General features: G+C 48.9%; 1 protein-coding gene across 2 annotated transcripts in view; it reads right to left on the reverse strand.

Moving 5' to 3' along the window:
- The window catches only part of LOC140425054 (protein SPMIP7), a 105,161-nt gene that overhangs the window by 88,201 nt on the left and 3,413 nt on the right, over window positions 1–13,547 (reverse strand). For both annotated transcript variants that reach the window (XM_072508869.1, XM_072508870.1), the window contains exons 2-3: window positions 3,241–3,338; window positions 3,017–3,093 (exon numbers count right to left, since the gene is read on the reverse strand). In XM_072508869.1, coding sequence (XP_072364970.1) covers window positions 3,017–3,093; window positions 3,241–3,338 — 175 coding nt within the window. The remainder of the gene's footprint in view (window positions 1–3,016; window positions 3,094–3,240; window positions 3,339–13,547) is intronic.

Here is a 13,547-nt window from a genome sequence, read left to right on the forward strand (position 1 = left end):
ACTCCGTGGAAATCCGGGGGTACTGCATCGCCACCCGCACCGTCCAGGGCATGGGTTCAGCAACTTCCGGCTCTACGTCCTCCTCAACCTCTGCGCTGCCTTGCGACTCGGCCTGGACTTCCAGTGCAACCTCCAAAGTCTAACTCTAAAATTCGGCGGACCCCTACCACCCCTCACCCTATGCGGCCTCACGACCCTTAAGGTCGACGCCCCTTTCCTGTTTGCAAACCTCACCCCGGATTGCAAACCCGTCGCCACCAGGAGCAGACGGCACAGTGCCCAAGACAGGACCTTCATCAGGTCGGAGGTCCAGCGGCTACTGCGGGAAGGCATCATTGAGCCCAGCAACAGCCCCTAGAGAGCCCAAGTGGTAGTTGTAAAGACTGGGGAGAAACACAGGATGGTTGTTGACTACAGTCAGACCATCAATCGGTACACGCAGCTCGACGCGTACCCCTTCCCACGCATATCTGATATGGTCAATCAGATTGCACAGAACCGGGTCTTCTCTAGAGTGGAACTGAAATCTCCCCATCCGCAAGGCGGACCGCCAATACACTGCATTCGAAACAGACGGCCGTCTTTACCACTTCCTTAGGGTTCCTTTCGGTGTCACTAATGGGGTCTCGGCCTTCCAACGGGAGATGGACCGAATGGTTGACCGGTACAGACTGCGGGCCACCTTCTCTTACCTAGGTAACGTCACCATTTGCGGCCACAACCAGCAGGACCACGACGCTAACCTTTTCAAATTTCTCCACACCGCCAAACTCCTGAACCTCACGTATAAACAAGCAGAAAGTCAGCACCAACTGCTTAGCCATCCTTGGCTATGTTGTGCAAAATGGAGTTCTAGGGTCCGACCCCGACCGCATGCGCCCACTCATGGAACTCCCCCTCCCCCACTGCCCCAAGGCCCTCAAACGATGCCTGGGGTTCTTCTCCTTTATGCCCAGTGGGTCCCTAACTATGCAGACAAGGCCCGCCCACTCATCCACTCCACAGTTTTCCCCCTGGCAGCTGAGGCCCACCAGGCCTTCAACCGTATCATGGCTGACATCGCCAAAGCCGCAATGCACGCGGTCGACAAGACCCTCCCCTTTCAGGTCGAGAGCGATGCATCAGACATCGCTCAGGCCGCCACCCTCAACCAGGCAGGCAGACCCGTGGCATTCTTTTCCCGCACCCTCCATGCCTCCGAAATTCGGCACTCCTCTGTCGAAAAGGAGGCCCAAGCTATCGTAGAAGTTGTGCGGCATTGGAGACATGACCTGGCCGGCAGGAGATTCACTCTCCGCACTGACCAACGGTCGGTTGCCTTCATATTCAATAATACACAGCGGGGCAAGATCGAGCTCTCCACCTACAATTACGAGATTTTGTATCGCCCCGGTTAGCTCAACGAGCCCCCCGATGCCCTATCCCGAGGTACATGTGCCAGCGCACAAGTGGATCGACTCCGGGCCCTACACGATGGTCTCTGTCACCCAGGGGTCACCCGGTTTGTTCACTTCATAAAGGCCCGCAACCTACCCTACTCCATTGCAGAAGTCAGGGCTGTCACCAGAGACTGCCAGGTCTGCGCGGAGTGCAAACCGCACTTCTACCGGCCAGACCGAGCGCACCTGGTGAAGGCCTCCCGTCCCTTTGAACGCCTCAGCATGGACGTCAAAGGTCCCCTCCCCTCTTCCGACCGAAACACGTACTTCCTGAACGTGGTCGATGAATACTCCAGATTCCCCTTCGCCATCCCATGCCCCGATATGACATCTGCCACAGTCATCAAAGCCCTCAATAGCATCTTCACCCAGTTTGGTTTCCCCGCTTACGTCCACAGCGACCGGGGATCCTCCTTTATGAGTGATGAGCTGCGACAGTTCCTGCTCAGCAAAGGCATTGCCTCGAGCAGGACGACCAGCTACAACCCCTGGGGAAACAGGCAGGTGGAGATGAAGAATGGGACGGTCTGGATGGCCGTCCTGCTGGCCCTACGGTCTAAACATCTCCCAGTCTCCCGCTGGCAGGAGGTCCTCCCCGACGCGCTCCACTCCATCCGATCGCTACTTTGCACTGTGACTAATGAAACCCCCCATGAACGTCTCCTTGCCTTCCCCAGGAAGTCCACCTCCGGGGTTTCGCTCCCAACGTGGCTGGCAGCTCCAGGACCCGTCCTCCTCCGCAAACATGTGCCGCTTCACAAGATGGACGCGTTGGTCGAAAGGGTACAGCTGCTGTATGCGAACCCGCAGTACGCCTACGTGGCGTACCCCGACGGCCGCCAAGACACAGTCTCCCTCAGGGACTGGCACCAGCTGGTTCTCCACCCCCCCCCTCTGATTGCCCCGGTGCCACCCATCCTCCCCCCCAGTGCACCTCACTACAGCCCCCGCCCAGGACGATCCGTCCTCCCATTGGTTCCACTCGGAGATGAAGATGAGGACTACACGCTCCCGGAGTCACAGGCGACCAAGCCGGCGCCTGCATCACCACCGGGACTGCGGCGCTCACAGCGGAGGATCAAGGCACCCGACCGGCTAAATTTGTAAACTTCCACCAAACTGTACACTTTAAAAATTCTCGCATACCTGTAAATAGTTTTTCCACCACCCCCGCTGGACTCCTTTTTTTAACAGGGGGTGAATGTGGTAGTCACCACTGTTTGTATAATACGTGTATTAGAGGTAATACGGTAAGGCTCCTGTACTACAGGTACGGGGGTAGATCCCTGCCTGCTGGCTCCGCCCAGTAGGCGGAGTATAAATGTGTGTGCTCACCGAGCTGCTGCCATTTCGGTAGCAGCTGGTGGAGGCAACACATATCTGCTTAATAAAGCCTCGATTACTCTCTACTCTCGTCTCGTCGTAATTGACAGTGCATCAAGTTGCTACATATTTCTTAACAAAAACATGTATGTAAATTAAACAGTCAATCTTATAGAATAAAATGTCAAATCTGACACAGAAATTTCAACAACATTTATCATCAGAGATAAATAAATAAAACAACATCTGCTCACCTCTGGGTGGTTGTTGTGAACATATATTTTCTTGCTGTTGCATCTCTCGCACTTTCAGGTGTTGCATCATATGAAGTCTATGATACAATACAGATACTGCACATTTTACAATACAAAAGACAAGGATTAAAAACTGCATAATTAATTTTAGATTGACAGCCAAACACAACATGAAACTTTACACTAAAGTATCTGTGTTCTAATACTATATTGGCTGGTCATACCTGAACCGAAGGATCCACATTGAAGTTAAAATTGTGGGTTTTGAGGGAATCCGGAACTGAGTGTGGTGGTGGTGTCACTCTGACTGGACTTGTCCAACCTAAAAAATATATTTATTTTGCTTCAATCAGTAATTCTCCACGGAATGTGTTGCTAATGCATTCAGTTCTCCATCTTTACTTTACATTCTCAAACTGATGGATTGTCGCCATATTCCGGCGCCTGTTCGGGGAGGCTGGTACGGGAATTTATATGCAATTTATTCTCTTATGGAAGTGACTTGACCACCTGAAGGGAAGTTCACTATAACCAATCTGTAATTTCCAAACGTAATCAAACAAAACTCCACAATATTGACAAAGCCACTATTTAACCATGCATCCTGCAATCAACAAAAGTTGCTTCCATCTTCTCCCCTCAGCCCCACTCCTGGCCTTAGCAAAATTATTACTGCATGCTTATTAACAGACCCCATACTGGATAAGTGAAATAGAATCATCCCAGAAACACTCAACAGGTCAAGCAGCTTCTGTGGAGGCAAAGAGTGTTAACATTATCTTTCTTCAGTGCGGCGAGATATTGAAAGAAACAGCTTTTAAGCTAATGCGGAGCTGTGGAGAAGGGGCCAGGGAAGGAACAAAAGGGTAGAGGATAGGAATGATTTAATTGCAAAAGTGAAGATGGTGCAAGGCAAAAAGATATGATAATGAGACAAATGTAGAAACATAGATGGGACCAAAACAGAACATAGGGAAAGGTAAGTAAGGAAAACTGGCAAAGAAAAGACGCACGTGGCTCAGGAAAGTGATGGATGAGACAACTAGACCTCAGGGTTGTGGGTCACCCTGGTGGCTTTATAGGGGATCTGCACTCCAACACTCAAGCAAGAGTGGGCGCTGAATTCTCCGATCACGTTCAGCGATCGGCCAAAGAATCCATTTTTACGCTGGAATCGGGGGCAGCGCCGTTTTACAGATGCTCCACCCGCTCAAAAATGACCACATGCCATCGGGATGGCCTCAGGAAATCACCGGAGGCCCTCGCCCCGATGCTCCGCCCCTAATGGACTGAGTCCCCCATGGCGTGGGACACGTGTCCTCACAACTTTCGGGACCTCGAGTGGCTGCTGCAGACTGCGTCCAGCACCGCCAGTCGGGGGCAGGGGGAGGGGGGACGGGGGGGAACCGCTCCGCTGGCTGGGGGCTTCGCCAGGGGCTGGGGGGACTGGTGGGTGTTGGTCCAGGGGTGGCGATGGGTTTACTTGGGGGCACTCTTTGGCAGGCCGGGTCTGCCCGGCCGACGTCATGTTGTACGGCGCAGCCGCCGGAGGCCGCTGCCGTACGCATGCGCAGCCACAGACCCGACCATTCTGCGGCCGTATCCGCAGGTAAAGCCGGGGGCTATATGCGGCGCAGCTTCTAGCCCCCCACTGGGCGGAAGACCGGTGCGGGGGCGGCACCAACTTTTTGTTCATAAGACCAGACGGATCCTGTGGACATAGCCGCAGAATCGGAGAATCCAGCCCTGGAGGTATAAATATTTAATAATAATAATCTTTATTAGTGTCACAAATAGGCTTCCATTAACACTGCAATGAAGTTAATGTGAAAATCCCCTTGTCGCCACACTTTGGCCCCTGTTCGGGTTCACTGAGGGAGAATTCAGAATGTCAAATTCACCTAAACTCACCTAACTTGTGGGAAGAAACCGAAGCACCCAGAAGAAATCCATGTAGACACGGGGATAACGTGCAGATTCCACACAAAAGTTCAACATTTACCAAGGGAGGAGGTGTATTAAGATTGCTGCCATTCATTTCAGTTCTATGTTGACTGTTGCATGCAATTCAGAACAGCCATGGTTACACCATCAACAAAGTAATTTCCAAGAACATACTGAGAGAAAAATGGGGGTAAGTTTTAATGAGGCTGAGTGCATGGGTTTGGGTCAGGTGAGGATTGAAATCCTGGGAAATCACACGGTCCTGGTTTCTCCGTCGGCGAGATCCTCCGTTTCGCCGGCAACGCATCACACGCGCGGATTTCCCGACAGTGTGGGGGTGCCTACAATGGGAAACCCCATTGGCCGGCTGCCAGGACAGAGGATCCAGTGCTGGCGGGGGGGCGGTGCATCAGAAAACGGGTGCAGCGAGGCGGAGCATCCCACTCAGGGCCTTTGGGAAACCAGCTAAACCAGTTTTGGCTTGGGTTTAGGGCCTAGATAGGGTTTCTTTGGGTTTAACTCTTACTCTAAGAATGTTACTGTAGATTGTCATTCATAAACACTGTTCTTGTTTATTTACAAATATATATCTGCATCTCAGTAACCCTACACCAGGTTGTACTTCTGCTTCCCTCCAGATATCAGTCTCTTAGTCATCTGACTTTGCAATGTGAAAGTGTTAACAGTTGAATATTCGGAGACAATGGATACCATAAGATCCTCTCAGAGGTCCAGAGAGGCCCAGGCCACTTCCAGCTTTTGAGGCCCCTCGCCATCAGAAGAAAATGAAGATTCATGAAAAAATAGGGCACCAAAAAAGAGACCTAATTTTTTTTCTTTTTTGACAAATGTTTTCCTAGCCTTTTTCTATGCAAAGGCACTAATTATTGAGGAAAAATCTAGCTTTTGTGCAATGTCACAGTTGATATTAAGCATGGCAAAATCATTCAAATGCTCCTGTCGCATTGTTGAACGGTGATAGTTCTTCATCTGCTTCAACACATTGAAAGTGCGTTCATCTGAAGCTACTGATACAGGCAAACTGACAAAAGTACACAATGCAATTGTGATATTTGGAAACACTCCAGAGAGTCCAAGTTTGAGTATTTCTTGAAGCAATTCCTTTGACTTGCAATCCAGAGAAGAGTGTTGTAATGAAAGCCACATGACCACTAGATGAGTCATTGAGCAACTCACCGGTGTGTTGAAGCTGCACTTCAGGCGTCTGGACAGATCTGGAACCTTCCTTCATGAGAAACTAGCCAGTACCTCCAGAATAGCTGTGGGAAACTGGGCTCAGTGCAGTAGTGGGGTTTAGACCTCAAGAGCAACGAAGTTCAGAACACAGAGCCTTTTCAGACAATCTCATACAGGAGGAGGAACATAAAGCGGGCAAGAGAGGAGGAATGTAATGCACGCAATATGCCACCAGCTGTGCACATTGCTGCCTGGGAGTCCTAAGGTTAACTTCGATTCCACCAGTCCACCATCTAACAACCACAAGCGAAAGCCATTTCTGTTCCTCTCTCATCAATATTACTATCACACAGCAGTCTGCAAACAACCAAGTCTCTCTTCACAGCCCCTCCCTGCTCAGCATCAATTCATGTCTTCCCATTCATCATCACACATCAGAAATAGCCAATTCAAGCCAGAAAGCAAGGAGAGTGGGACATAAAAATAATATTTATGTGGCTCACAAATAAAAAAGATACACACGCTGTGGCACTCTGTCTTGCCAACCTGCAGTGGCAGGAGTTTCCAGTGGAAGGTGCTCTACATGGGAGTCCTCCTCTTCGCCATTAGGGACCTGGCGTGGAAGATGTGTATGCAGTAGTCCCATGCAATGTAATTTTGCAGCCCTGAAAAGTGCATGTTTACATAGGGGGACAGAGGTCGCAACCCTGATTTGATTATTTGAAGGAGCTCCTTCGCAAATTATGGTTACACTTCAGTTCCACGCTGCTGATCTTTGGTCACCCGATGTGGAGGTTCAATTTAAGGTGATTCATAATGTGTGAGCCATTGATGAATGGCAACATGTTATTACCATGTTTAAGGCTATTCTTCCAAAGGCAAAGGCATCATCGCAAAAGACTGTGATATAAGAACAGAAACATCTTGATACACACTCCTCCAGTTTCTCTGCGAGCGTGCACTGTTTGGCTGGAATGTCTGGCAGTACATTGGACACTTTCTGTTACTACGTCCGAAGCAGCCTGCTCATCAACAGCTCAAGAGGTAAAGCATCTGTGTCCAGCTGAGCAGAGCTTGGAATACCTTGCCCCCTCCAACACAGACTCTGTCCTTGTCTCCACCATCTGTTCCTGCTCACTTGAGCATGAACTGCCAACCAGCGTCCTTCCTGGTCCCACTAAACTGAGCTGGTGCATGGTCTGCAGTGTCTTCTGTTGGTGCACCCCGAGAGGGAGTGACTTCCTCTGAGGAGTCAATGCCAGCATGCAGCCAGCAGGGTCACCTGATGTGGCACATTTGAAGGGCCTGTGGGCGATAAAGGGCATAAATGATAATGTTGGCAAATTTGATGTCATCATTATGCCGACTATCTTATTTCATTCACTGATGAAATCAAGTCAACTTGAGTGAGTGTTGTATGTCATGTGGCTATAAGAGTCTTAATTTTGCCACCAAGTAGCTGGGGAGTTCAGCTCTCCAAATCCGACAAACAGGCATTCTGGGATTCCACTTATTTCTAGTGCTTTCACCTTGCATATGGTAATTGTGAGATACGGAATGGGTCTATCTCAGGTTTGCACTTTCCCTCATTATCTGTGCTCTCGTTCCCTGTAATGAGTGAAGAAGGGATCTGTGAGTGAGAGTGTGGTATGTGTTGAATTAAAGTATGGAAAGTATTTGCTGAGGGTGACTATAAGGGAAAGAATGACAGGGAAGGCCAGTGGGAGACAAACAGGTGGGGATGCGAGGAAGTGTGCATATAGAGAAGGATGAGTGTATTTCCATAGTAGGTATGGTTAGGGATTGATATGCAGAAGGAGGTTTGAGATGGTTGAGTGAGGAGGTTAATGTGATACACTCAGGATGAAATTTAATGCACTGTTGATCTCACCTATTCTGCCCTGCTTGGGTCTTTGAATTTCTTTCTAATGTATCCATGAATATCGTACCGTACTTCTGCTGGAGACCACCTCCACCACCACCAACCATGCCATCTTTTCTCCATCACCCTGGCTCCTCATAACACCCAGCACCCAGAAGCACATCCAGGGAGACATCACTCAACATCCAGGGAGGCCTTGGACCAGCCCTTGACCTCCTTGACTCGATTCTCCTAATTTCTTCTCCTTGGCTCCTAAATCCAAACTCATTCAAATTGCACACTTAGAGTGTCCCTTTGAATCCTGAAGTTGAAGATGTACCATGGGAGACGTCATCACGCCCACTGACACTAATTGGTCTGGAAACCTGTGAGTGTCATGGCAATGCTGCGACTAAGTTAAAATCCCGCTGACAGACACCCTGCACTGACATCTGGCCCTTCCTCAAACTACTGAAGCACTTCGCCCCTAGCATGTCGTGATCTTTAAATCCAGCCCCATGTGTGTCAAAAGTGGCTTTGAATCGTGTGAGAGCCTGTTTCTGCTACAGTTAGAGTGAGAATATCTCTTTGCACATCAGCATCAGCAGTGGTTTTGTTTCCTTGCTTAACTGATTCTCTTTTATACATTTGTATAACTTCGCAGGAGTAATGCAATTTTTGGAAAGTAATAGCCAACCATTCTAAATATTTGATGATTGGGTGTTTGTTTACACAACCCTTAAGTTACAAAGAATGGTAGAAGTCACAATGAGACCTGTTTCTGACAAAGCAAATGTATTTTTGTTGAAGTTACAATAACGTCATTGGACAGGATAGTATTAAAAATGAATGAAAAGGGTAATGTGATATCCCCTGCTGAGCGTCTTGTCTCACTTCATTCTCAGTTGCCTGATTCCTATTGTCCAATTCTGTGGAACTGGTTTTGTGGTGAACATCCGGTCACTGCAGTCACCTCCAGAATTCAATATGGATTCAATCTTCGATTCCCCCACTCACCCCATCCTCAAAGCCTGCCCACATCTCTTTGATGAGATGCTATGGGCCTGTGGGCGATAAAGGGCATAAATGATAATGTTGGCAGATTTGATGTGGCGAAGGTACTTTCACAACATTTTTAGGTGGGTTGTTCCAGAACTTTGCATCAGGGGCAATGAAGGAATGGTGATATATGTCAAAAACGAGATGGTGTGTGACTTCGGTGTAATACTGCTCTCATCCATCCAGGTAGTGGAGATTATGTTTTGGGAGGTTCTGCCAAAGAAACCTTGGTGACATGCTGCAGTGATTCCTGTGGATAGTACACACAGCAGCCTCAGTATGCCCATGGTGGAGTGAGTGGATGTTTAAGTTGGTGGATACAATGACCATCAGGTGGGGTTACTTTTTCTGGATGGTGTCATGTCACTTTAGTGTTGTTGTAATGAGCCCATCCAGGCAAGTAGAGAATTTCTGGCTGAAACCTTGAAATGGTGAGAGAATCTGGGGAGTCAGAAGTTGAGCCACTCTTCACAGAATACTTAACCTCAGATCTACTATAACAACCATTAATCTGGCTAGTCCAGCTAAGTTTCTTCACAATGGTGACCCAAGGGTACTGATAGTAAATGACACTGCATGGCGATGCTGGTGGCAGAGGCTGGGGGCAGCAGGGCGGTTACCATTTTGAAGTAGAATACACGAGAGCACTTCCAAACCTAAAAATCCTAATTTCTATAATAATCTTTATTAGTGCCACAAGTAGGCTTACATTAACTCTGCAATGATGTTACTGTGAAAATCACCTGGTCACCACACTCCGGCGCCTGTTCGGATACACTGAGTGAGAATTCAGAATGCTTAATTCACCAAACAAGCATGTCTTTCGGGACTTGTGGGAGGAAACCGGAGCACCCGGAGGAAACCCATGCAGACACATGGAGAACGTGCAGACCTCACACAGACAGTGACCCAAGCCGGGAATCGAACCCCAGTCCCTGGCGCTGTGAAACAACAGTGCTAACCACTGTGCTACCGTGCCGCCCTTGAGCCGGTGGTGACAGAGACCTACTCTACCCTTGACACAATTAGCTGTACATGATGTGAAATCCATTCTTATACCAAAAATGTCACAATATATATAAACATAAAGTATGAACACTAATGTGGGGAACACACAGCATCGTTGGGCGGAATGGTTCCAGATTCATGGTGAATGTGACCATGGTCATTCATTAAAGTAAATACTACCCACATTTCTCACACAAGGCACTGCCCCAGTGATACTGTTTCATTCCCCCTCCAAGGTTCTGGCCTTCATACCATTCCCAACATACTGCTCTCAGACTCCAATAACAGCTTCCAGCCCCTACACTACCTCCTGTTTTCCAGACCTTAGAATCAATCCTCAAACCTATTTTCACCATTTAGTCCCTACCCCTTCCCGAACACCCAGTTCTACCCTTCCGATTGACCAGTGCCCATTAAGAAGTCCCATTCCCATTATCTAGTCTATCCCTATCCCCATCCCCACTACCCAGTCCCTCCCATAAGAACATAAGATATAGAAGAAGAATTAGGCCATTCGGCCCATCGGGTCTGCTCTGCCATTCAATCATGGCTGCTATGTTCCTCATCCCTCTTCCCCTGCCTTCTCCCAAAATCTCTGATCCCCATATTAATCAAGATTGCCAGATTTGTGCTTAAGAGGTGCAGATACGTACAGGGCTTCAGACCAAGAGCTGGAAGGTGGAATTAGACAGAATAGTTATTTCTTGGAACACAAAGGCAGCACGGTGACGCAGTGGTTAGATCTGCTGCCTCACAGTACCAGGGACCTGGTTTCAATTCAGGCCCCGGGTGACTGTCTGTGCGGAGTTTTCATTTCTCCCCGTGTCTGCGTGGGTTTCCTCCGGGTGCTCCAGTTTCCTCCCACAGTCCAAAGATATGCAGGTTAGGTGGATTGGCCATGCTAAATTGCCCCTTAGTGTCCATAAGGTTGGTGGGGTTACGGGGATAGGGTTGGTGCAGACCCGATGGGTCGATTGACCTCCTTCTGCACTTTCGAGATTCTATGATTCTATAAGAACTATGTGCAGGAGTAGGCAATTTAGCCTCTCGAGCCTGCTCCACCATTCAGTGCAGCTCATCTCATCATGGCCAAATCTCTACCATCCTGCCCGTTCTCCATAACCCTTCAACCCATGGCTTGTTAAAGATCTGTCCAACTCTTCCTTAAATGTCTTCACTTTTCTAATCCACCGTACTCTGGGGTAGTGAATTCCACAGATTCACAACCCTTTGGGAGAAGTAGTTTCTCCTCAACTCTGTTTTAAATTTGCTATCCCGTAATCTATTTTTATTCTTCTCTTAAAATTTAGAGTACCCAATTCATTTTTTCCAATTAAGGGGCAATTTAGCGTGGCCAATCCACCTACGCTGCACATCTTTTGGGTTGTGGGGGCGAAACCCACGCAGACACGGGGAGAATGTGCAAACTCTACACGGACAGTGACCCAGAGCCGGGATTGAAACTGGGACCTCGGCGCCATGAGGCAGCAGTGCTATGCACTGCGCCACCATGCTGCCTATCTATCCCGTATTCTGAGACTATGACCTCTCGTTCTAGAATGCCCCACAAGAGGAAGCATCAGCTCCAAGTATACTTTACCCATACCTTTTGTCAGTTTGTATACCTCAATTTGATCTCCCCTCATTCTTCTAAACTCCAGAGAGTATAGGCCTAAACTGCTCAATCTCTATTCAGAAGACAAACCCTAATTTCTGGAATCAACCCAGTGAACCTCCTCCGAACTGCTTCCAATGTCACTACATCTTTCCTCAAATAAGGGAACCAAAACTGCGCACAATGCTCCATGTGTGGTCTCACCAATGCCTTGTACAGTTGCAACAACACTTCCTTACGTTAATACTCTATTACTTTGGCTATAAATGCAAACATTCCATTCGCTTTCTTTATTATCTGCTGCACCTACTGTACCTGTATGCTAGTTTACTGTGACTCATGCACAAAGACACCCAGATCCCTCTGCATTCCGCAGAGCACCTCAAAGTCTCTCCCCATTTAGATAATAAGTTGTCTTTCCAAAATGGATGACCTCACAACTATCCACATTAAACTCCATCTGCCACATTTTGGCCCACTTACCTAACCTATCTATATCCATTTGTAAGGTTCTTACTTCCTCATTACAACTTCCTGTCCCACCTATTTTAGTGTCATCTGCATATTTGGCAATAGAACCATCTATCCCTGTATCTGAGTCATTAATATAGATTATAAATAGTTGGGGCCCAAGGACTAAACCCTGTGGCACCTCATTAGTTACAACTTTCTACCCAGAAAATGACCGATTTATCCCAGCTCTCTGTCTTCTGTCCATCAGCCAGTCTTCTGTCCAAGCTAATAAATCACACCTAATCCTATGTGATCTAATCTTGTGTATTAATCTTCTGTGCGGCACCTTATAAAACGCCTTCTGGAAGTCCAGATACACTACATCTACAGGATCCCCATTATCCACTTGGCTTGTTACATCTTCGAAGAACTCTAGTAAGTTAGTCAAACATGATTTACCCTTCATAAAATCATGCTGATTCTGATGAGTTGCGTTTGACTTTCCAACTGTCCCGATATTATTTCCTTAATAATTGATTCTACCAATTTTCCAACAACAGGAGCGCGATTCTCCACTCCCACGCCAGTTGGGAGAATTGCCTGGGCCGCCAAAATTTCCGGGGATGCCGGTCCGAAGCCCTCCCACGATTCTCCCAAGCGGCGGGAACGGCACGGTCGAGTTTCGCGGGCCGCAGGCCGGAGAATCGACGGCGATACCAGAAATGGCGATTCTCCGGCACCCCCGCTATTCTGAGGCCCGGATGGGCCGAGCAGCCAGGCCAAAACGGCGGGTTCCCGCCGGCACCGTCAACACCTGGTCGCTGCAGTCGTGGACGGTGCGTGAACGCTGGGGGGGCGGCCTGTGGGGGGGCGAGGGGGGATCCTGCACCGGGCTTCACCTGGAATGTGGGGTGGCCCGCGATCGGTGCCACCCTATCCTCATAACCCAGTAACCCCTCCCAACACTAAGGGCAATTCTGGACACTAAGGACAATTTAGTATGGCCAATCCACCTAACCTGCACATCTTTGGACTGTGGGAGGAAACCGGAGCACCCGGAGGAAACTCACGCACACACGGGGAGGATGTGCAGACTCCGCACAGCGTCATCTATGCGGCGCCGCTTTTACGCGGGCGACAAGGCCTGGCGCGTGTAGATGACGCGGCCCCGATACTGGCCCATTGTCAGGGCCTGAATCGGTCGGGACCAGGGCCGTTCCACGCCGTCGTGAACCTCGACGGCGTTCACGACGGCGCGGCCACTTCGGCGTGGGGGTGGAGAATCCCACCCCAGATGTCAAACTAACTGGTCTGTAATTTACTACATTCTGCCTCCCTCCCATTTTGAAGGGTGTTACATTAGCATCTTTCACAATCTCCCTGTGTCTGCCTGG

This window comes from Scyliorhinus torazame, chromosome 6 (assembly GCF_047496885.1).
Source record: "Scyliorhinus torazame isolate Kashiwa2021f chromosome 6, sScyTor2.1, whole genome shotgun sequence".
Taxonomy (NCBI): Eukaryota; Metazoa; Chordata; class Chondrichthyes; order Carcharhiniformes; family Scyliorhinidae; genus Scyliorhinus; species Scyliorhinus torazame.